Here is a 25,343-nt window from a genome sequence, read left to right on the forward strand (position 1 = left end):
GGTTTTTTTTTGGGGGGGGGGGCTTGGCGGGGCAATGGGGGTTAAGTGACTTGCCCAGGGTCACACAGCTAGGAAGTGTCAAGTGTCTGAGGCTGGATTTGAACTCAGGTCCTTCTGAATTCAGGGCCGGTGCTTTATCCACTGCGCCACCTAGCTGCCCCCCCCTTGTTTTAAAGATGGGGAAACAGAGGCCCAGAGAGGTCAACTAATTGCCTATGGTCGCAGAGGTCACAGATTCCTCCATGCAAATGCAGCACTCTGACCATCCTGTCATGACACCGCACAGAGTAGCTTTGTTTTCACGGAGGAAGCTGTGAAACCACTGGCCTGACCGATGAGCTTGAATGCTTCCTATAGGTCCTTTAAGGCCTCTTTGTTCTCCGAGATAAACTGGGAGAAGCTCTTGACGTTGGGGTTAAGCTTGTGTGTGAGCTTCACATCTCTGTCCGGCTTCATGTGATAGAAACGCATCATGTCAGCCAATTCCTTTGCTCCAGGGAATCCCAGCTTCTCATAAGCTTCTGGGGTGATCTTTGAAGGAAAAGAGAGAGAACAAAGCAGGAAATGTTATTGCCCTACTATCATGTTAAATTTAGGATACATATTCTTTTTGGGGGGAGGGTGTTGGGGTTTTTTTTGGTGGGGAAATGAAGGTTAAGTGACTCACCCAGGGTCACTTAACCTTCATTGCCCTACCAAAAAAAAAAAGCAGGGGGGAAACCATTTTGGGCCAAGTTCCAAAGAATGTGTCAATTAAAGATTCACACACAGGATTGTTGTCAAGTCAAACCCTCACCTGAATCTCAGCTATGGAAGGGGACCTCAGAGGTCATCTGGCCTAGCTCCTACCCAAAGCAAGAATTCCCTCTATAGACAAGCAGACAAAAAGTCACCCAGCATCCCCTTGAAGACTCTCTGGGGCATCTTCTCTCTCTCTCTCTCTCTCTCTCTCTCTCTCTCTCTCTCTCTCTCCTCTCTTCCCTTAACAATCCATTCCAATCTCTTTTTTTAATTATAAAAGTATTTTGTTATTTTTCAGTTACATGTAGAGATAATTTTCAGCATTCGTTTTTATAAGATTTCTAGTTTCAAATTTTTCTCCCTCCCTCTCCTCTCTCCCCCCTCCCGAAGATAGCACGTAATCCGATATAGGTTAGATATGTACAATAACATTAAACATATTTCTGCATTAGTCATGTTATAAGAGAAGAATCAGAGCAAAAAGGAAAAATCTCAAAAAAGAAAAACAGCATCAAAAACAAAAGAAATAGTATGGTTCAATCTTTATCCATATTCCACAGTTCCTTTTTTTTTTTCTGGATTTGGAAAGCATTTTCCATCATGACTCCTTTGGAACTATCTTGGACCATTGTATTGCAATCCAATCTCATTATCACAGTTCAACTAGCAGCTCTGCCAGGCAGACACAGACCTTTATCTCCAGCCCTGACCTCTCTCTTGAGCTCTGCTGTCATCTTCACTACTACTACCAACACTCACCCCCACACACACACTTATCACCACCTGGATTTCCTACCAGTGCTTGAGCTCCACAGGTTGAAAACTGACCCCATTATTTTATGTCTTCCCATACCTGAGCCTCCCTTTGATTTCCCTGTCTGTCTTGAGAGCTACCATTCCTTCATCCAAACTCCCATTTTCAAAACCTTATTATTTTTGACAGTGCTCCCTCTGTGCTCACATGGTACTAGTCACTCTTGGCTGTCCCTCCATTATATCCCCATCATGTGTCCCTTGCCTTACCTGCCTCAGTAGAGTTCCCTAGTACTATTCATCTGGTTCCTGCCATAGCTTCCTCTCTCCTTCTTCCAATCCACTCTTTACTCTGCTACCAGACTAATTGTCCTTTTACATAGATCTAGTCACGTCATTCCTCTGCTCAAAACCCTGTGATAGCTTCCTATTATCCACTGAGTAAAGCTCCAAATTCTTTCCCCTCCACAATCTTTCCTAGCCTTATCTCATGTTGCTCCCTTCTACCCTGCAGACTGGGCTACTCTGCCCCTGACATCACGGCACTGGCTCTGGAGTCTGAGGACCCACATTTAAACAGATGTTGCCTCTGACATTATTGCCTGTGTGAGTTTGAACAAATCACCTCATCTCTGTGGGCCTCAGTTTCCCCATCTTCAAAATGAGGAGATTAGAGCCAGCAGCCTCTAAGGTTCCTCCCAGTTCCAGATCAATGAGCTTCTGTGCCAGTGGTAACTCTATTCCTTTTCCCTGGAACATCCTCCCTACCCCTCTTCTCAACACAATCGGTCTCTCTCCTCTTTCTCTCTAGCCATGGAAATAATAGGTTAGAAAGATAGAGGAGAGACAGACAGGCAGAGACAAAGAGAGACAGAAACTGAGGCAAAAAGCAACAGAGAGAGAGAGAAAGGAAGAAGAAAATTGGAGAGAGATGGGAAGGAGAGACAGAAAGAGACAGGGAGAAAGGAAGGAGAGAGAAAGAAGAAAAGGAGAATGTTTAACATGATTGCACATGTATAACCTAGATGGTTTGCCATCTTTTGGAGGGAGGAGGGGAGGGAGAAAAATTTGGAACTCAAAATCTTATAAAAACGGTCTTTATGTGTAATTGGGAAAAATAAAATGCTATTTACAAGAAAGACAGATAGAAAGAGAGAAAGGAGGGAAGGAGGAGAGAGAGAGAAACATTTACTAAGCACTTAACCATATATGTAAGGCACTTCCCTTAGTATGAAGGATACAATAACAAGCCAACTAGACTGTCCTACCCTCAAAGAGATTACATTGTAATGAGGGAGATAGCACACAATGGAAGCTATAACTACTCCTCTTTGGGAGTAGCTTTAATCTCTCTGCCTAGGCCCCTGCTCCTTCTCCTCCCTCCTGCTTCCTCTAGAATCTTTCCCATAATCCATCCCTTCTTCCTCGTGCATCTTCAGTTCTTCCCTCTCTACTGGCTCCTTCCCATCGAGCCGCAAATGTGCTCAGGTGAGCTTGCCAGTCCTTCTGCCTTTCTATCTCTTCCAGCTCCTATCCCATCTCTCCCTCCTTCTTGACTGATAAACTTCTGGCAAAAGTGGCCCCCACCTCCTCATCACCCCCTTGTCATCCAGCCTCTGCTGCTACCACTTCATGTGAACTGCTCTCTTTCCCTTAGGTCACCAATGACTCCCTAGTCTCTGACGTCCTCCATTCATTGTTGGTTTCATTGAGGACCCCAGAGCTAAAGCCAGGAGCCTTAGAAGTCATCTAATAAAACCTCCTCCCCATCTGGAAAACAAGGGGCTTACACTAGGTGGCCTTTGAAAGCCCTTTCTACATCTAGAGCTTTCTGCTCCTCTGAATTCTTTTATAAAGCAAATAATCGTTCTGTGATGCAAAAAAGTCTGGGAAAGGGTTCAAATACCACTGATCTGCCTATCCTGAACAATCAGATTTGGCAGTGGCTCCAGCTGCTTATAGATGATGAAAATCTGCTTCTATTGGTCTCCTCTCCAGATCACAACCAAATTAGCCAATGGCTTGAGGGGTTTCTGGGTGCCCAGTACTAGGGAGTGAAGAGGCCCTAGGGAGGTACAGTCCCTCCATCTATTGACAATATATAAAGACTAAAGAGAAAAGAGGATGGGAAATTGATCCTTCAGGGAAAGGACAGCTGGGTAGGGCAAGAAATGAGAGCTGTGGGTTGAAGACTTAGGCTGCTAGAAAACCCTGGAGGATGGAAGGAAGAGCAGGGTCCCGGGAGGCAAAAGATTAGAGGGTAGCTCTGGTTTTGGCAAGGGAGACTGATCCACCTCCTGGAGTAGCTGGTCATATGGAGCTCTGTCCATGGGTAAACATTCACATGAAAATGTAAGATTCTCTTTATAGGCTTGTGCCCAGAAGAGGCAATGTTACAGAGAGGGAAGAATATTCCTTTGGCAGGAGACCTGGGTTTGAATTTCACTTTAATACCTAAGGATTATCCCAAGATCCCAGCTCTCAACCTGGAAGTGACCTCAAAGGCTGTAGTCTACCCTTCCCCCATTTTATGGCCCAGAAAGTTAAATGATATAGAACATTGGGATCTGACAACTTGAGTCATGGGGACGTTAGAGACCTAGTTCAACTCCCTCATTCTAGAAAAGAGGAAACTAAGGCCCAGAGATGTCTCATAGGCTCATAAACCCAGAGGCGGAAGAGATCTCTGTTGTTGTTCAGATGGGTCTGACTCTTCATGACCCTATTTGGGGTTTTCTTGGCAAAGATACCGGAGCAGTTTGCAGTTTCCTTCTCCAGCTTATTTTACAGATGAGGAAACTGAGGCAAACAGGGTAGAATGACTTGCCCAGAGTCAGTGTCTGAGGCCAGATTTGAACTCAGAAAGATGAGTCTTCCTGACTCTGCATTCTATCTACTGTGCCCCCCAGCTGCCCCAAAAGATGGCGGGGGGGAACGGCGCCGGGGGGTTCCGGGTCGCGGGGTCGGGTCCGCCGCGCGGGGGGGCCGGTCGGGGCCCCGGGGGTCCGGGCTCGGCGGGTGGCCGGGCCCCGGGGGTCGGCGGCGGCGGCGACTCTGGACGCGAGCCGGGCCCTTCCCGTGGATCGCCCCAGCTGCGGCGGGCGTCGCGGCCGGGCTCGGGGAGCCCGGGGGCGGGCCGGCCCGGCCCGCCGGCCCGGCTCTCTAGTCCAGCCCCCTTGTTTCACAGAGGAATAAACTGAGGCCCCAAAAGGGGACATTACTTTCCCTAGGCCTCCCAGGTAAGTGGCAGAAGAGGGATTTGAACTCAGGGATTTGAACCCAAAACCTTAGTTCTCACAGCTGTGTCATCCTGGCTTTCCCCATTTGCTGTCTCTGTGACCATTGGCCTTCCCTAGGCTTTAAGTCCTTCAGATGCAATATGGAGATAACATGCGCCTTAAGGAAGTGAAAACTGTGCTCCTTGCCTCACCTGTCCATGCCTAGCTGCCCCCAGGTCTCTGCTGAGGCAAGGCTGGTCTTCCAGAAGGGCTCAGCCAGAGCCGAAATACCTAAAAGGCAGCACAGCTCCATTTGTAGGCCAATAGACCAGCTCACACATCATAAAGAGCATTAAATGGCAGACCAGAGGCTGGCTTACTGCTGGGGTTGGGGCGCCACCATGTGGCCAGATCCAGTCTCTCAAGCCCTTTAAAAACTAATGTTAATGTTCATTGTTTGAAACAAAGAAAAACTGACAATTCAGCCCTTGGGGTCTTTATGGGAGTATAGAACTGGAAGGGACTTTGTAGATGATGGAAATCCAGCCCCACAGGCCATGGTCATCACAAACGTCTCTATCGGGTAATTTCAGCCTGGGACCCCTCCACTCAAAAAGCCCCAAGGCTGCCTAGTTGTGCAGTCATGACCAACTCCTTGTAACCCCACAGACAGTAGCACACCAGGCCCTTCTGTCCTCCACTACCCCAAAGTCTGCCCAGACTCATGTTCATTGCTTCCATGACACTGTCCATCTATCTCATTCTCCCTTTGACATCAATCTTTCCCAGCATCAGGGGCTTTCCCCATGAGTTCCATCTTCTCATGATGGAGCCAAAGGACTGAAGCTTCCTATTGGCCCTACAAGAAAATAACACACTCTGGTCCTTAGCACTCTGGTTCCACCCAACCAATCTAGGCTTATAACCCACTACTTTCTTTCTATATTGTAGCTAAACTGGGCTACTCCTTCAGAACATGCTAGCTCCCACATAGTTTGCTGCCTCCCAGGTCTGCAATGAATGAATGAATGAATGAATGCATACATTCATCAATGCATAAATGCATAAACGCATAAAAGCATGAGCCAATGAATAAATAAATGAATGGAGTGGGTAAAGGAAGGAATGCATGAATGAAAGGAATGCAAAAATGCATGAGTGAATGTATAAATGATGAGTGAATGATTGAATAAATGAAAAAGATGTGATTAAATGCCCACCTGTTCCAGGCACTATGCTAAGCTCTGTCTGGGAATACAAAGAAAGGTTAAAAAATCATTCCTTCCCTCCAGGAGCTCACAATCTAATAGGGGAGACAATGAGCAAACAAATATATACAAACAAGCTATGTACAGGACAAATAAAGAGAAGGCACCAGAATTAAGAGAGCTTGGGGCAGCTAGGTGGCTCAGTGGGTAGAGCACCAGCCCTGGAGTCAGGAGTACCTGAGTTCAAATCCGGCCTCAGACATTTGACACTTACTAGCTGTGTGACCCTGGGCAAGTCATTTAACCCCAATTGCTTCACCAAAAAAACAACAACAACAACAACAAAAAGAATTAAGAGAGCTTGGGGTAGGCTTCCTACAGAAGATGGGACTTTAGTTGAGACTTAAAGGAAGCTAGTAGGTAGAAATGACAAGGAAGAACATCCCAGGCATGGGGGACAGTGGGATAAAATGCCTGGAGCTGAGGGGTGGAGGGTCTTGTTCATGGAACAGCCAAGATGCCAGGGAGGCTGATCAAAGGGTACATGGGGTGAGGGGTTATAAGATGTAAAGAAAGATGAGAGGTGGAATAGGTTATGAAGGATGGGTCTTGACTCAACCACTCAACCTCCCTCATTTTCCACATACAATAAGCATCTGCCTCACAGGATTATTGTCAAGCATGAATGAGATCACATATGTAAAGAACTAAGTGAGTCTTAAGTTGTGACACGTTAGCTATTATTAATTTTTTTCCTTTTTTTTTTTTTTTTTTTTTTGGTGGGGCAATGAGGGCTAAGTGACTTGTCCAGGGTCACACAGCTAGTAAGCGTCAGGTGTCTGAGGCCAGCTTTGAACTCAGGTCCTCCTGACTCCAGGGCTGGTGCTCTACCCACTGAGCCACCTAGCTGCTCCCACTATTATTAGTTTTTGAAGTGCAAGGATCCCTCCCCATTAGCTATGAAATCCCATTATCAACCACCAACTGATAATGACTGACTTTTCCTAATGCACAAGGATTTTCCCAGAATTCCCAAGAGAAGCAGGGGCCTCCCCTACAGGATCAGAAAAGGACTCCCCAATCACTGTCATTTCTGTCCTCTTGAACCTCACCTTGGGGTCTTTAACCACTTTACCCAAGGCCTTGGAAAGGATGTCCGCATATTGCTGAACCGTCAGGGCTTCTGCACTGAGACCCACGGCCTTGCCCATGAACTCCTCTGGGGACCGGAAGATGCTGGCCACCGCTGGTCCAACGTCAGCAACAGAGATGCCATCCATGGGTACGTCATTCATAGGCAACACTGGCCAACAGTGAGGAACAATCAGTTACAACAGTCCCTCCCCAAGCAGGTTCCTCCCAGAATCCATTGGCCATTCAAATACAGCAGGAGCTGGATACAGTCACAATCAGTGGTTAAAGCAGGTGGGAGATCACCATCTATCAAGGAGCATTTGCTAATCGCTATTCTCAGCCAGAAGGCTGCAGGGACAGAAGCCTGCAAGCCTCCGCCTCCTGGGACCTTGCCCTCCATTGGGAGAGACAACACGCACAAAATAAGTGCAAGGTCATTGCATGGTCTGTGGGGGCAGGAGCACCCAAGGGAAACCAGAGGAAGTGCCCCCTGAGCTAAGCTTTAAAAGGAACTAGAGAGTCTAAGAGGTGGAGGGAAAAGGGGGTGCATTCCAGACATGGGGGAGGGAGAGCCCACAAAAAGGGAAAATTCCCCACAGAAACCTCTGGCTTTTCTGGGTCCAGCTTCTGTGGCCACAGACTGTCTGTGCTCTAGAGCTGGCCTCTAGGAGGCAGTGTGGTAAAGCAGAAAGAGTAATGCCTCTGGAGCTGGAGGACCTGGGTTCAAATCTCTATCTCTGTGTGCTACCATCTGTATGACCTTGGGCAAGTCCTGCTAGCATCCTGGGCCTCAATTTCCTCCTATGTAAAATGAGGGGGATGAACCAGATGGCTTCTGGAGTCCCTTTCAGCTCTAGTTCCCCCAAGCAGGCCTTTCTTTGAAACCCCCATAACAGGAATCTTCCTTTCAGCCTTGCTCATTGGTGCCCCGCCCCCCATCCCCGCTTTGACAGCAGAGGTGGGAAACTCATCACATAACCTTGAGCGATGTCCATCAAACACTGGGACCAAGCCCACCTTTGGGACACAAAGTGGTTCCTGTCGTCTCCTCCATTAGAGTGCCAACCCCTAAAAGGCAGTGATTTTTGTTGTGAGGCTTTTGTCTTTGTACCCACAGGACTTGGCACGGTGCCCCACAGATACAAGGGACCTAATAGGTGCTGGCTTAGGAGCATTTAGAAATCAGTACATTTCTAGATTAGCAATTGTAGTTCGATTGCTATTGTGAACACTTAAAAAATTCTTATCGCTCGATTGAGCAGAGACTGCCCTGTAATCTCTGCAGTCTGGAAGTTCCCAAAGCCTTGGGTAGCCCAAGAAACTGTGGCAGATCATTCACTTATTCATTCACTCAAAAATATTTACTAAGCAAAGTTGCGGATGCCTTGTTCTAGTTCCTTTGTGCTTTGACTGGCCTCAGGCTGAGACCAGCTTCCAATCACAGACGCTTAGGAACCCAGATCTAGATGTGAAGGGGACCTCAGAGGCCAACCCCTCTCATTTTATGGAGGAGGAAATGGAAGCACAGGGAGCTTGAGTGACTTAGAAGATCATAGCTCTAGAGCTGAAAAGGGATCCAGAGGTCCTTAAATCCAACTCCCCCATTTTACAGATGAAGAAAGCAAGGCCCAGGAGGTTGGGACCTACCAACTTCACATGGGTACTAAGTCTCAGAGGCAGGATTCGAATCCAGGTCGTTAGACCCCAAATCCAAGGCTCTTTCCACCACCTCACGTTGCCTCCCCAGAGTCTCATTCATCTTTGCACCTCCCTCTCTTACTCCACCAGGGTCTTGCATGGGATCACAGACTAGAAAGGATCCGGAAGGGACCCTAGAAGACATCTAGCCCAACTCTTTCCTTCCTATTTTATAGATAAAGAAACTGAGGCTAGAGAAGTGATCGGACTTGCTCAAGATTACACAGTGATCAAGTGTCACAGGTGGAATCTGAAACCAAGTCTTCCTGAGTCCAAATTCAGCCCTCTATCCACTACCAATCCCACTGCCTCTCAGGAAATATTTGAGTGAACGAATGAAGCGTTGATCCCTGCTAACTCCTGCAGCCATTTTCTAACATACTTAAGTTGTAGTAGTCGCCATCAGATGCCTTCACGGGCTTCCAGAAGGTTAAAAAGTTTTCAAAGTAGGCCGCTATCCTGACGCTGGTCATGGGCACTCCGAGAGCCCAGAAGTATTCTTCCACTTCTCCTTTCCCATCGAAGTGCAGCACCTCCAGTTTCCCTTTGGTCAACTTCTTGACATTCTCCAAGCCACTGTATATCACATGCTTCAAGCCCAGCTGTTTGCTGGCATCCGCTACTATTTTCCCCTGTGAACCAAAAATATACAAATAAAAGGAGTTTTTCATTTATTTTATTCCAATTTCTTTTTTCATTTTTCAAAGGTATTGCTTTCATATCTGTTCCTTGATTATTACTGTCATCCTCATGAAATCTCACCAAATAAGAAAGAGTAATAGTAATAACTAAGTAAAGGCAACAACGATGTGGCAATTGGAGACAGCTAGCCTTGGAGACAATCTGGGCTGGGCAACCCTGGGCTGGCCATTCACTTCTTTTTTTTTTTCGGGGCAATGAGGGTTAAGTGACTTGCCCAGGGTCACACAGCTAGTAAGGGTCAAGTGTCTGAGTCTGGATTTAGCCATTCACTTCTCATTGAACCAGGCAGTTAACTCCAGAAGATTATAAATTTAGGAGCAGGTGCTGATCTACATTGGTAGAGAGAGCTCCTCCTGCAAGTCATTCCCTGGGCCAATGAAATGCCAAGTCCAAGCCCCAGCCAGGACCATGGGAAGCACAACAGGAAGAGTTGAAAGAAGTGAGGAAGGAGCAGAAAACTGAAAAAAAGAGTCAACAAATATGGTAATGAAATGAATTATTTTAATTCGCCCACATCATTCCATTGGGTAGGAACCAATGACCATATTTTACATAAGTATAACTTCAGATACTATGAATGTTAATGCATTCAAGTAGTTCAGGGAATTCATTTTGTGAACTAATTGAGACCTCACCTACTCCACCCAGGGACCCATGCTAGGCTTTTTGAGGGGAGGCAGATAAAGATCCATAAAATATAGTCCCGACCTTCAAAGAGATGAGTAATTCAGAGACCTCAGGACTGTCCTCTAGCAGAGAAGCTTGGGAAAGAGGGCAGAGGGAGGAGAGACATGCATTTGTTAATTACTTACTTTGTGTGCAGCAATGTGCTAACAGAAATAGTCTGGGGAGCTGCTGGGTGGCGTATGGGTAAAGCGCCAGCCCTGGATTCAGGAGAACCCGAGTTCAAATTTGGCCTCAGACACTTGACACTTACTAGCTGTGTGACCCTGGGCAAGTCACTCAACCCTTATTGACCCGCAAAAAAGAAAAGAAAAGAAAAGGGTTTAACTGAAGGATGACAGCATCATTCACAACATAGTCCACCTTTCTGTAGCACTTTAAGGTTTATGAGTGTCAGCCCAACTGGCCTCAGAACCAGGAAGCCCTGGGTTCGAGTCCCACCTCTGATGCATCCTGGTTGTGTCCCTGATTTTCATCACTAACCCTCCCAGTGCTCAGGCTTTAGCTTCTTAAACTGTAGGTCACGACACCATATGGGGTCGTGTAACTGAATGTGGGGATCCCGAAAAATTTGGCAACAGTAAAAGGGCATGCATACGTGTTTTATATACCTATATGCCCTGAAGTCCCATAAAAATTTCTCTGGCTAAAGAGTGGAAAAAGTTTCAGAAGCCCGGCTGTAGGCAACTCTCTCTGACTATAAATGGCAGAGAAGGAAATATTTGTACCCTCTTTCACCTCAGGCAATTCCCTTCATTTCCATGGGCCTCGGTTTCTTCGTCTGTAAAATGGAGAGGTTGGACTAGTTGGCCTCTGAGGGCCCTTCCAGATCTGGTGCATCGGAATCCCAAACCCTCTTTTTCTAGGACAGCTGCCTACCTTCTATGGGCTTAGAGCAAACCTGAGGGCTTTTCTTCAGAGTAAATGCGCAAACTTGATTGAATGCATTCTTCAACTTCCTTTTTTAAAAAATCTATTTCTTTATTTTTTCCCAGTTATATGTAAATGCAGTTTTCAACATTCATTTTCATAAGATTTAGAGTTCCAAATTTTTCTCCTTCCCTCCCTTTCCTCCCCCCTCCACACGACAACAACCAATCTGATCTAGGTTATATGTGTACAATCCACAAGTGCTCTTTTTGTTTTTGTAATCTGTGTTTCAACTTCCTTTAAACTGCTTGTAATAAATATAAGGATTGGACCTATGAAGATGGTGATAATTCCCTCTAGGCAAGCTGGCACTTTCTCTGCAATTTGTAATCTTAGAGCACTGAGAGCCCCAGGTTCTACCAGACCAGGGCAACCTTTAGCTACTTAAAGACTTTTGAAAAAACTAGTCAAGGTAACTAAGATGCCAGATCAATGACTCTAGAACAGATGTTTTCTTTTTTTGTGCCTTTGGCCCCTTGGAAAGGCTGGCGAAGTGTAGGGGCCCCTACTCAGATTCATGTTTAAAATAGTTGAAAGAAATTCTACATTGCATTTAGAGGCCAGTGAAAACAAAGATGTCATTTCCCCCTCTGTTATGTATAAATCAGGTTGGGTTTTTTTTTTTACTCCTTTTTTTTTTTTTTTTTTTTTTTTTTGCTGAGGCAATTAGGGTTAAGTGACTCGTCCACGGTCACACAGCTAGTAAGTGTTAAGTGTCTGAGGCCAGATTTGAGCTCAGGTCCTCCTGAATCCAGGGCCGGTGTTCTATCCACTGCGCCACCTAGCTGCCCCTTTACTCCATTTTCTATCCTTCCCTCAAGCTAAGGCTCACCCTTCTGGGCTCTAGATGAATAGAGGTTAAGTCTCTGATAGTTCAACCTAAAACATCTCATTCTAATTTTTGACCATTTCTGGGTAAACATGTGTCTCTGTTTTTACTGTTTGTGTGGCAGCAGCATTTTCTCCTCATTTTCACTCTCACAAGGAGACAATTATCAGGTAGATGCATCTACTTGAACAAGATCCTCTATAGTAAGCTATACGTGGGAGAGGGAGAGGGAGAGGGAGGGAGAGAAGGGGTGGGGAGGAACCTGTGTACACAGTAAGGGGCTACCTGGGAAATTTGGTGTATTGTGGATATTCAGCTTATGAAACCAATTACTAGTGATCCCCAAACTAGTAATATATTCCAAATTTCTTGCAGGAATAGGGTTTCAAAGAGTGAGATCTATCCTTCACTCAAGCCAAGGCTCACCCTTCTGGGCTCTAGATAAATAGAGGCTAAGTCTCTGATAGTTCAACCTAAAACATCTCATTCTAATTTTTGACCATTTCTGGGTAAACATGGGTAAATACTCTGTGAGAGGATCTCTAAAGCTATAATCCTCGATTTCAAGATTTGTACTTATAGAAATTAAGCTAGTATTATGGGGAAATAGGGTAGGGGGTTTGGGGGTAGGTGCTGGGGTTGTGGTTTGGGGTCCTTAGGAATTCCTCTTTAAAGAATTACACCCTCGGGGCAGTTAGGTGGTGCAGTGGATAAAGCACCAGCCCTAGATTCAGGAGAACATGAGTTCAAATGTGGCCTCAGACACTTAACACTTACTAGCTGTGTGACCCTGGGCAAGTCACTTAATCCTCATTGCCCTGCAAAAAAAAAAAAAGAAGAATAAATAAATAAATAGAAAAGAATTACACCCTCTTGCAAACAAATCCAATAGAATAAGATAATAGTTTATTTAGGGACTGGGGAAGGGAAACCAAGAGAGAAATCCTTGGACTTCTTCTCATGAGGAGAAAGCTCTAGCAGCAGCTTTATACTAATAAAGATCAAGGTCAACCAGCCCAAAGATAGCAAGGACTGACAAGTTTTTTGTTACTCCAGAGTTAGGTAAATTCAGATTTAATTAGATCCCAAAGCTAGTTTGTAGATTAGGTTTAAATTAAATCTAGAGAACTATCTTCCCCGCCCCCCACCCACCCAATATACCTGAGACAAGGGCAATGTGTTTAAAACCGCCAAAAAAAGACTTCTCTTGGAAGACACTTTGATCAGGGATTTTATATCATAGCTTCTCATATCATAGAATCACTTTAGGATTTCAGTAATTTGTTTTAAAATGTATATTAACATCGTAAAAGCTATTTTTATAAGTAAGTTGGTGAGAGGTGTGAGAGAAATATAGCTCTTGATTTGTAAATTACTAAGTGTTAACTCTTTCCAGATTCTAAAAGGTGAAAAGCAGCAGGACAAAAAGGAGTGTGAGTATGATTTTTGATTTGAAAAACTGCTAAGTAGGCAGTCAAGCCCTTTGTAATCTGTTCATTGGGTTTGGGAATAGCCAGAACCCCACTCTTGTGTTTTTTTAAAATAATAAACATTTTTTTTAAGTTTTGAATTCCAAATTTTATCCTTCTTTCCTTCCCTCTCTTTTCCCTTCCCTGAGGTGGAAAACAATCAAATATAGCTTACATGTGTACAATTATGTAAAACATTATCATATTACTCATTTTGTATAAGAAAACTTGAATAAAAGAAAAAATGGAAAAAAAGTGAAAAATAGAATGCTTCAGTCTGTGTTCAATCAATATCAGTTCTTTCTTTAGAGGTGGATAGTATGCTTTATCATTAGTCCTTTGGGATTTTCTTGGATCATTGTATTGCTGAGTTTAGTTAAATCATTCACAGTTCTTCATCAAACAATATTGCTGTCACTGTGTGCAACATTCTCCTGGTTCTGATCACTTCACTATACATCAGTTCATAAAAGTCTTTCCAGGCCTTTCTGAAGTCATCCTGCTTGTCATTTCTTATAGCACAATACAATTCCATCACTATCATATACCACAGCTTGTTTAGTCATTCCCCAATTGATGGGCATTCTTTGATTTTCAATTCTAAGCCACCACAAAAAGAGCTGCTATAAATAATTTGGTTTTGGTTTTTGGTTTTTTTTAGTGAGGCAATTGGGGTTAAGTGACTTGCCCAGGGTCACACAGCTAGGAAGTGTTAAGTGTCTGAGGCCGGATTTGAACCCAGGTACTCCTGACTCCAGGGCCAGTGCTCCATCCACTGTGCCACCTAGCTGCCCCTATAAATAACTTTGTACAAATAGGTCTTTTTCTCCTTTTTTGGGATGTCTTTGGGATATAAACCTAGCAGTGGTATTGCTGGATCAAAGGGTATGCACAGTTCTATAGTCCTTTGGGCATAGTTCCAAATCGCTCTCCAGAATGGCTTGGATCTTTTCACAACTCTACCAACAGTGGATTAGCATCCCAGCTTTCCAACATCCAGTATTTTCCTTTTTTGTTATATTTGCCACTCTGATAGTTGTGTGGTGATAACTCAGAGTTGTTTTAATTTGCATTTCTCTGATCACTAGTGATCTAGAGCATTTTTTCATATAACTATAGAAAGTTTTTATTTCTTTGTCTGAAAACTGCCTGTTCATATCCTTTGACAATTTATTAATTGGGGAATGCCACTCCTGTGTTTCAACAGGAACATAAACCATTTCATGTCTCCTAAAAGTTTTTGTAATCAATAAAAACATTTAACGGATATTTTAAAAGGACTTATCCTACAAATTTCTTCCTATATTGGGACTAGGAACAGACAGTACAGGTTTTTATCTCCTCTGAGAGAATGAGAGATTTGGAGCTCTTTGATTTCCTAGAATACATCTGAATTTTGTGACATGCAGATTAAGGAAGGGAATGGGTTGAAATTAACTCCATAGCTTTGGAAAGTAGGGTTGCTATATGACGTTGGTTTAATAATAGTATGTGCAGGTTGGGATATAGTTTAAATGTAAAGGAAAGTGGGGTAATCTGAAAAAGAAATAAAGGCTTGAGTGAAAATATGGAAGGTAGATGAAGAAATGTGAAAGACTTAACTATTCTCAGCAATACAATGATCCAAGATAATCCCCAAGGACTAATGATAACGCATACTCCACCTCCAAAGACACAACTGATATCTACTGAACATAGACTGAAGAATGCTATTTTTCACTTTTTTTCATTTTTTCTTTTAAGTTTTCTTATACAAAATTACTAATATGGTGATGTTTTACATAATGGTACATGTATAATCTATATCTGACTGCTTACTGCCTCCGGAAGGGGAAAGGGGAAAGGGGGAAAGAGGGATAGAATTTGGAACTAAAAACTTTAAATAAAAATGTTTATCGTTTTGTTTTTGTTTTTGTTTTTTGCAGGGCAATGAGGGTTAAGTGACTTGCCCAGAGTCACACAGCTAGTAAGTGTCAAGTGTCTGAGGCTGGATTTGAATTCAGGTCCTCCTGAATCCAGAGCCAGTGCTGTATCCACTGCACCACCTAGCTGCCCCCAAAAATGTTTATTGTTTTTTTAAAAAACCCACAAGAGTGGGGTTCTGGCTACTCTCAAAGAAATTTATTAACTGTATGACATGCAAAAAAGCTCCATTTGCCTCAGTTTACTGTTCTGCAAGGGAAGAATAAAAACCACCTCCCAGGATTATTGTAAGGATCACATGATTGTAAAGTGCTTGGCACAGGAAAAATACTACATGAATGTTAATTGTTTTTATTATTTCTTTAATTAGATGTAATTGATTTATACTTGACGACTTTATTTTGGTTTTTAGATGTGATCAATAACACAATGCCAGTGATAATGAGATTATTTTCTGTGTAGATTAATTTGAAGTGAATTCAATTAACTAAGTTAAGGTCACCTGATTGGTAACTAATTGGGTTTCTTTCAACTTTCCAATATCATGTTATTTTTTAGTGTATTGTTATACTTCTACATTTTCTTATATTGTGTAATTTGGTAAACAATTGTATCAGCTATGTTGTTAGAAAAGCAATTTCTCTTATAATCTAGATGTTATTAGATTAAGAATTGTACTGTTAAAAAAAATTTTAATGATGAATGGGTTAGGAAGCTATTAGGTCATTCTATCAGCCCTGATGACCATATGTTGGTAATATACTAGAGTACTCTAATTTAACAACTTGGAAGTTTTGTCCATATATTAAAAGTTCACAGGGGCAGCTAGTTGGCACAGTGGATAGAGCACCGGCCCTGGAATCAGGAGTACCTGAGTTTCAAATCCGGCCTCAGAGGCTTGACACTTACTAGCTGTGTGACCTTGGACAAGTCACTTAACCCCAGTTGCCTCACCAAAAAAAAAAAAAATGTTAGGGGGCAGCTAGGTGGCACAGTGGATAAAGCACTGGCCCTGGATTCAGGAGTTCCTGAGTTCAAATCCGGCCTCAGACACTTGACACTAGCTGTGTGACCCTGGGCAAGTTGCTTAACCCCCATTGCCTCACAAAAAAAAAAAAAAACAACACACAAAAAACCCCAAACAAACAAACAAACAAAAAAACAAAACAAAAGTTCACCTGAAATTATTTGGCTGTTACTTATAAAAATTATGAGATTGTTAACTAAGCTATTTGGAGTTATTGTTTTAAGTAAGTGATAAAGTGATTACATAAGTATTTTAAAAGGGAAAATTGGTAATTGTACAAAGAAAATACCTTGTAAAATATTCTTTTCAAGCCTACAAATATTCTTAGGACCATTTAGTTATAAAATCTTTTTTTATTTATTCTTTTTTTTTTCAGGGCTATGGGAGTTAAGTGACTTGCCCAGGGTCACACAGCTAGTAAGTGTCAAGTGTCTGAGGCTGGATTTGAACTCAGGGACTCCTGAATCCAGGGCTGGTGCTTTATCCACTGTGCCACCTAGCTGCCCCCCTAGTTATAAATTCTTATCAAACCTGTACAAGACTTTTTCTGTGTTGTATAATGGGATACAAATGGGAGTAAATAGCATACAAAATGGGAATCATTGCACAAAATGAGAGTGAAATTTTCAAACCTACTTATAATGTAGAGTGAGTTTCATATAAGGTTATTTCTCTATCACTTGTGGATGTTATATGCATCTTGAAGCAACTTAGTCTTAACAAACTCCACTCTTAAAGATTAATTTTACTTGAAGGGGTGAACACAAAATACGTTTAGAGAGGGATATGTGTACCAATCATTTTCTAGGTGTTTAAGTCAACTATTTCATTCACTATCTATGTAGAATTCCAGAATGTATTTTTTTTTTTAATTTCTAGTGATATACTTAAAGAGAAAGGGAAGAAAAAGACATTAAGTAAATTTTTAAAGTCCTGGTAAACTTTGTTTTGGGATAAGACTAATTTAATTGGCTATGTTCTTTTGGGTCTTAGAAAAACTGAATCAGCTCCCCATTGCAAATATCTTTTGATGAGAGGGGGATGGTAAGTAGGAATTTTGTAGTAGTTAGGAATTTATCTTATCAAAGTACTTTGGGATTTATGTATGTTACTTAAAAACATTTTTCACTTACTTAATTTTGAGAAATTCCACCTTTAAAGATTTCTTTTTGCTTTAAGGTTGAATAAGTGATATCTATCATTTTAGAGGCTTCCAAGTAATTTGCTTCATGAAAATTTAGTGACTATTCTTTTTAACATTAGGATAAATTTTCTCTTTCTTAAAAAGCTGCTTTTAAAGAAAAAGAACATTTTGAGAAGGAATGTTTAAGTAAAAAAAAATCTGTAAAAATATTTTGTGGGATCCCCTCGAATTCCAGTTGTTTGCCACATTCCTTCTATTTTGAGGTACATAGGTTTTATTTATATAAGAAAAAAATTAATTTAAAATAATTGAAATTATCCATTTTACACTTCAACAATGCTCTCACCTTTATAGTTTAAGGTCTGATACTGCTAAAACTACTTCCTTTACATCTTTTACTCCTTGTTTCTTTGAAGTTTACAACCTTTTGTTCTTCCAAATGAACTTTGTTATTTTTTTCTAACTAATTTTTAATAATTTAATTGGGATGACCTTGAGTCCATAGATTAGTTAGTTAAAATTGTCATTTAAAAATTATATTGGCTTTACCTATCCATGAACAATTAATATTACTGCAATTATTTGGATCTGGGTTTATTTGTATAAAAAAGTGTTTTATATTTATCTCTGAATAGTTTCTGTGTCTCTTTTGGCAGATATGTGCCTACATATCTTATACCGTCTAGTTATTTTAAATGGTCTAAAGCAATATTGAATACTATTGCTGACTCATAATGTAGTTTCCCTATTTTTCACTTTTGATTAAATCTATTTTAACTTTAACTTTGTCTGAGATCCTGATTACTATCCCTGTTTTTTTTTACATAATAAATTCCAGTACTCCCCTTTATTTTATCTTTGGGTGTTTCTCTCATTTTTATAATATTTCTTGAAACCACATAGTGTTGAATTTAAATTTTTATTCTGCTATAAGTTTCTGTTTTATGGGTAAATTCACCCCATTCACATTTTTTTCCCGGGGCAATGAAGATTAAGTGACTTGCCCATGGTCACACAGCTAGTAAGCGTCAAGCGTCTGAGGCCACACCTGAACTCAGGTCCTCCTGAATCCAGGGCTGGTGCTTTATCCACTGCACCACCTAGCTGCCCCCCATTCACATTCTAAGCTACAATTACTTCTGTATTTTCTTTTTTCCCATTTTTCCTCACTATCCTTTTCACCCTATTGACCCTGTCCCTCCTCACTCCTCTGCTTTACTTCTACCTGCTACCTTGCTTCCTATTCCTTACCTGACCCACCTCTCTAAGAGTCCCTTCCTTATTCTCTCCCCCAACATGTTCAGTTATTAACCATGTTCAAATGGACATAAATGCAGACTACTGCTCTCAGAATCCCTTTAAACAATGCGAACATCTTTAAGATGACAACTAGTTTGCATATATTTCAGGGCATGCTCTACACATAGGGTCTAATCCGAGATTAAATAACAAATTTAAGTAAAATCACATTTCCCATTAAGGTAACACAAGATATATAGGTCATAAATTACTACTCTTTACTGACATAACTGTCTGTAATGAAATCCTATTCTTTAAAACAAAAACAAAAGAGGTTCCTGGCTTTTAACCTCACAACTTAATAGATTTATATCTTTGTTTCACAAGCTTCTTTACCTTTGTCTAATTATATTCATATCATTCTGAAAGAATGAAATACTTTATGAATGAATCTTACACACAGGACAAGTTCAAGCACTAATTTAATGCTTGCTGAGGCCCTGGATGTTTTTTCTTTGTTGTGGTTTTTCCCTTTTGTTCTGATTCTTCTTTCACAACATGACTAATGTGGAAATATGTTTAACATGATTGTGCATATATAACCCATATCAGATTGCTTGCTCTCTTGGGGAGGGGGAGGGAAGGGAAGAAAGGAGAAAAATTTGGAACTCAAAATCTTTCAAAAATGAATGTTGAAAACTATCTTTACATGCAATTGGAAAAAATAAATACTATTAAGTAAAAAAAAAAAAGAATAGGAAGAATGTAGAAAATTGGGGGGGGGGGGCGGAACACTTTCATGGCCAATCTCTCAGATAGGATATAATTGCTGTGGTGTATGAGATAATGAGCTGGTTGACTTGGAAAGGCATGAAAAGGTTGAACTTGTGAAGATGCTGTCCACCTTCAGAGAAACAGATGAGTGGAAATAAGCATAGTATGGTCTTACATTTATATGTATGTGTGTGTGTGTATACATATATATATATGTGTGTAAAGATATCTATGCATATGTGTATGTGCTTTTGTATGTATAAATAGAAATATATACATATATAAATATATATGCTTAATTGCAGTCTTCTTTGGGGGGGAGAGAGGAGAGAAGGAAATAATAAAGTAAAAAGTACATAGCTGACTAATGTAGAAAAACATTTAATGTTATTGTACATATATAACTTATATCAGATTACTTGCTGTCTTGGGGAGGGGGGGAGAAAAATTTGAAACTAGAAATCTTATAAAAACAAATGTTGAAAACTATCTTTACAAAAAAAAGAAAAGTAAAAAAGAAAACTATCTTTACATGTAACTGGAAAATAATAAAATACTTTTATAATTTTTTTAAAAGTACATAACAGAGAATAAAAGAAAACCAATAAGGAAGCAAAGAAAAGCTGGACAGATTTGAAAATAGTAAGTAGTATTTATTATATAGCTTTTCTTGAAATGGAAATTTATTGTTTTATATTGAATCCTCTCCTATGCCATGGTCCTCTTAGAGAACAAAGGACAAACAATAACCTGCTGGCCTTATTAGCAAAATGATGAAATTACCCATAAACTATATCTCTCAATTTTTGTAATCATCACAACTGTTACTTTTCTAAAAGGGAAATACTTTTTGGATCTTTTAGACAGCAACTCCCTTTCCCATTGGACTTGCATTGTCTATAATGGGGGGGTAGGGAGGTGGCAAGGTCCTTTTCTCTTAAATCCCCAAATCATGAGCCCCTTTCACTGATCCTCCAGCCACAGAGGCCACATGGACAAGCTGATTCTTCTTTTTTCCCAGAGGTAAGCCTGCCCAGCAATTATCCTCCCTTCTCTAAAAGACTAATATTCTGAACACTTGAACTTGGGCTCACCCATGAGGTAACACCCATGATTAGTGGTGCCAAGAAATCTTCCTTCTCTGGGTAGGAGACAATTCTGCCTAGAAGATTTGAGATTCCTCTTCTATGTGGGAGATTGGGTTGTTCAAGCATGAACTAGCTCCCTTCTCAGGCCAAGCAGGCAGGTACATGCCTGCCTCCACCTTATGTTCTTTTTTTTTTTTTTTTGATGAGGCAATTGGGGTTAAGTGACTTGCCCAGGGTCACACACATAGTGTTAAGTGTCTGAGGCCAGATTTGAACTCAGGTCCTCCTGACTCCAAGGCCAGTACTCTGTCCACTGTGCCACCTAGCTGCCCCTCACCGTGTGTTCTTGTAAGAACTCTCTCAGAGCCCCAATTACTGCTATCTCTTCGGCTGAGGAAATCCCTTCTTAGACACTTTCCTCTTGGGCTACACTAAGCACTAAGCACTAACCTGAAAGTCCCCATCAATGCTCCTGGTGGAATAGAGGAGAAAAGAGAAATCCCTTCTCCCATACCATATGCTAACACTCTGCCATCCAAGAAAAAGGCAAAAGGGATCTTTTCTATCCCTCTCACTTACAGGCCAGTACAAAGGAGAGGGTCTTATAACAAGACCGTCCTCATGAGTCCCAGCCAGCCAACCATCTTAGGAGCAGCCAGAATCATTGGGAACCAATCAGGAATCAGACATTGTCCTCTTAAGATACCAGTGCACATGTATACTCTATAGGGGGAGAAATCTGCTTGACTTATACTTCCTTGTTCTGATTAGAGGGAGAATCATCAACTTTGGGCACCAGACAAGAATTAGGTGAAGTTGCCATGGAGTCCTGAGAGTTTACAAGAGTAGATTGTGCTCTGCCTGGCACATGAGGCCATCTACTTCTTCAGCACCGGAAAGAGGCTGCCCAGTCTCTAGAACCCCTTTCTGTGACAGCTGCTCCCTACCTGCTGCACTTCCTTCTCCTTACTAAAGTCATCCCAGAAGTTGGTCACCAGGAAGGCTCCATAGGCGCCTTTCAATGCTTCCTTCACGGCCTCTTGGTCATTCAGGTCACACTTCACCACCTCAGCTCCCAGGTCTTGTAGGGCCAGGGCGGCAGGTCTGCTCACATCCCGAGTCAATGCTCTTACTGAAAAGTCTTTGCCTGCCAAAATGGCTCTGGCCACAGAACCACCCTGAGAACCTGGTGAAGAGGAAAATAAATTAAAAAATGAATAAATACCTTTATAAACAAACAAATGAACAAATGTGTATAAATATATGTGTGTGTGCATGTATATGTGTGTGCAGGTTGTATGTGTGTATGTATGAGGGATCAGAAAGAGATGCTCTCAGAACCCTTGGCTTAGGGTCAGAAATCCTCCAATTAGTGTGTTTGTACCAATAATTACTAGTTGTGTTAAATTATTCCACTCTTCTGATCATCTGTTTTGTCATCTATAAAATATAGCTAATGATGCAAGTGCTACTAAGGGAGTAGATTGGAGCATTGTGATCCCACCTCTCCCCACCCCACACCCACTTATAGAAAAAGGGTTACTAGGAAGCAACTGACAATATGGAGCAGAACAAACTTATTTGGTGCATAGAGCTCTCCTTTTGTGGGCCCTACCCCTCCTCTGGAACCTTCCCCCACCCCCTCCTCATTCTGCTCTAGCCCTCCTTTGGGCCAGGGTACCCAGAGGTATCTTGGGGCTCAAATGAAATAATAGATGTAAAGCACTATATAAATGCCAGTTGTTGTTGGTGATGGTGGTGGTGATGGTGATGGTGGTGGTGGTGGTGGTGGTGGTGGTGTCAGTAGTGTTGATGTTGTTAGCAGCTACAGTCTATCATCCCCTGTCTGGTAATGAATTCATTCCCTGAGTCTTCCACTGCCCTCTCGCTTTGCCCCAGCAATATTTGTGGAGCAATACAGGGTGTGTTGGGAAATATTTAACAACCAGGCTGGGTGGGGTGGGGAGTGCATACACCCTACACTTTAACTTTAATCTCCCTTGTTGGCATCTTTTCCACCACTTTCTTACTTCTAGAACAATTAGCAAAACAACAAATCAAGCCAAAATTTGCTACAATTGCTGATTTTTGACAATAATTATTGACATTGAAAATGCTGGTAGTATAACTAACCCCTGTAAGATGCTAAGCCACAAGGTATTAATTGATGAGGTAGGACTTGTGGGACTAGGGGTATTGGGGGAGAGGGATCTATATTTAAATTGGAGACTTGAAAATTGAAATCTCACTTAATGGAATCAAGCTAAAGTGTCCAAAAAGCTGTGGGTTGTTGATGCTTCTGCCATCTTCCAGGACCCATGGAAGCAACATCGCTAGCTCTTAGTGATCACCATTTTCTTTGCCAAACACTCACAGACTATCCCTTTAAAACTAGGCTCAAGAATTTTACCAGGAGATAAAATCAAGCTCACTGGGTCTATCTATCATTTGTGGAATGCATTCAGCTGGGCCAGGAGTCAAGAAGACCCAAGTTTGAATTGGCCTCAGATACTTATTAGCTAGGTGACCCCAGCCAAGTCACTTCACCTCAATGTCCTCAAGTGCAAAACTTGAAGTTCCCTTTCTACTCTAAATCTATGATCAATCTTTTCAGGAAGGCACTACTATTATCATTTCTATTTTACAGATGAGGAAACTGAGGCTTAGAAAGCTTGTAACTTTCCCGATAGACCTTTAATATCTTAGGTGAAATTGAAACCCAGATCTTTCTGACTCTAAATCCAGTACTCTATCCACTACCCCACACTACCTCTTGTAGCTTCTTGTCAGGATAGATTTCCTACGTCTCCCCACTCACCCCAAACCCCGACATATGCATTTTCTTATCCCTCTTCCACCTCAGAAAATGAAGGGAAGGAGAGAACTGAAGACACAGCCTACGTTGTTAAATAAAGTTCAGGTTTGCCAAAGCCAAGGCATGACCCAAAAAATAATAAACAAAGGGGGAAAATATAACAGGGAACTCTTTCAGAGAATATTTCCTGAAATTAAATCAAATTAAATTCCTATTCTTGCTGCCAATACAAAAAATTCAAGAAGATTCTCTTTGTTAAAGATCCTTAGAAGGATCACAGATTGAAAACTGAAAGGGAAAGGGCAGCTAGGTGGCACAGTGGATAAAGCACTGGCCCTGGATTCAGGAGGACCTGAGTTTAAATCTGACCTCAAACACTTGACACTTACTAGCTGTGTGACCCTGGGCAAGTCACTTAACCATCGTTGCCCCACCAAAAAAAAAGGGGGAAAAAAGAAAACTGAAAGGGAACTTAGAGATCGATGAGTCCAAACCCCCTCAGCTGATAGATGAGGAACTCAGGACCAAGAAGGCTTAAAGACTAGCTCGAGGTTGAACAGGGACATCACATCCCCCCCCACCCCCCCCACCCCCGGCCATTTTACATGTGAAGTAACCGAGGTGCAGAGGTTAAGAGGCTTGCCCAAGGTCGTACTGGTATTAAGTAGTAGAGGACAAGATTTGAACCAAGGTGTGAGCCTCCTGTGTTCTTTCCACATACTATGCTCCTACAGTCATACAATGATAGACAACCTAAGCCTGCCCACATTGGAAGGAAGTATGGACAGTCAGAAGCATGCACAAAATCTTCAGACAACCTTCCCCTCCTGTTAGAAAAAGGAAGTTCTTTTTACCTGTTGCCCCAAACACAACGATGACTTTCTTGCTTGCCATGTTCCTGAGCTTCGTGCCAGTAGAAGGACAGTCTGGGAGCAGGTTTTCCCTTATCCAGCTTCTGCACCAGACTGGAGAGCCCTGCCTTTTATGTCAGTGCATGCCAGCACCTCAAACTGCCCCGCCTAATCTTGCTCTTTTCTTAAACAAAACAGAATGAGAGGGACTCAGTATCTTTCTCTGACTCACTGTGACTTTGCAGTTCTCTAGATCAATTCACAGTGAAAAGAAGGCTGGGTCTATAGTCAGCAGAGACCTGGGCGCAAATCCCAGCACTGATACTTAGCTGTGTGACCCTGGACAAGTCAATTAACTTCTCCAAGCCTCAGTTTCCTCACCTGTAAGTTTGAGGATATTTATATCTATAACATAAGCACACACACACACCTTCCACTCCCCTGTCCTCTCCCCACATCACCCATCCCCAGGTCTAGGAAAGTAAAAGGCTTACTCACTGTGAGGTGTAAGGATCTAGAGAATTTGTCTTGTGGGGAAAGATGGAAAGATTGGGCCAAACGCACCTCATTCCAGAAGGCTTTCTGTCTTCCAAAACAAAGATATGAAAGCAAGTGTTTGGTGAAAAGAAAAAGAAAAAAAGATTTATTCTATAAAGCCCATCCAGGCTTCTCCTGAAAAGTGTTTTCAAGAAATACATAGGGGGGCAGCTAGGTGGCGCAGTGGATAGAGCACTGGTCCTGGAGTCAGGAGGACCTCAGTTCAAATCTGGCCTCAGACACTTGGCACTTACTAGCTGTGTGACCCTGGGCAAGTCACTTAACCCCAATTGCCTCACCAAAAAAAAAAAAAGGAAGGAAGGAAGGAAGGAAGGAAGAAAGAAATACATAGGAGCACAGGCAGGGCAGTGGTAAGGGATGAGTTGGTGAGTGATGAGGAGAAGGGAGCCTAAAAAGAATACAGCTCAATCTGTTAAAACCAAGGCTGTCCTCCTGTTGGGGAATGGTTATATGCATCACTGTATGTGAATGAAATGGAAATGATAAAATGGACAATTTCCAAGGCAATTGGGAAGTCTCCCAACTGATGCAAAGTGAAGAAAGCTGAACCAAGAGAAC

At 42.1% G+C, this 25,343-nt stretch overlaps 1 protein-coding gene across 1 annotated transcript; it reads right to left on the bottom strand.

Annotated features, from left to right (window-relative positions):
- Window positions 1-351: 351 nt before the first annotated feature.
- Window positions 352-24,270, bottom strand: LOC122756218 (nmrA-like family domain-containing protein 1). The gene is made up of 5 exons (XM_044005399.1): window positions 24,231-24,270; window positions 21,509-21,747; window positions 9,135-9,384; window positions 7,033-7,223; window positions 352-531 (listed from the first exon to the last, which is right to left on the bottom strand). Exons 1-5 carry the CDS (start codon window positions 24,268-24,270, stop codon window positions 352-354), a joined length of 900 nt encoding a protein of 299 aa, XP_043861334.1.
- Window positions 24,271-25,343: the final 1,073 nt, after the last annotated feature.

The sequence above is a fragment of the Dromiciops gliroides genome, chromosome 4 (assembly GCF_019393635.1).
Source record: "Dromiciops gliroides isolate mDroGli1 chromosome 4, mDroGli1.pri, whole genome shotgun sequence".
Lineage (NCBI taxonomy): Eukaryota > Metazoa > Chordata > Mammalia > Microbiotheria > Microbiotheriidae > Dromiciops > Dromiciops gliroides.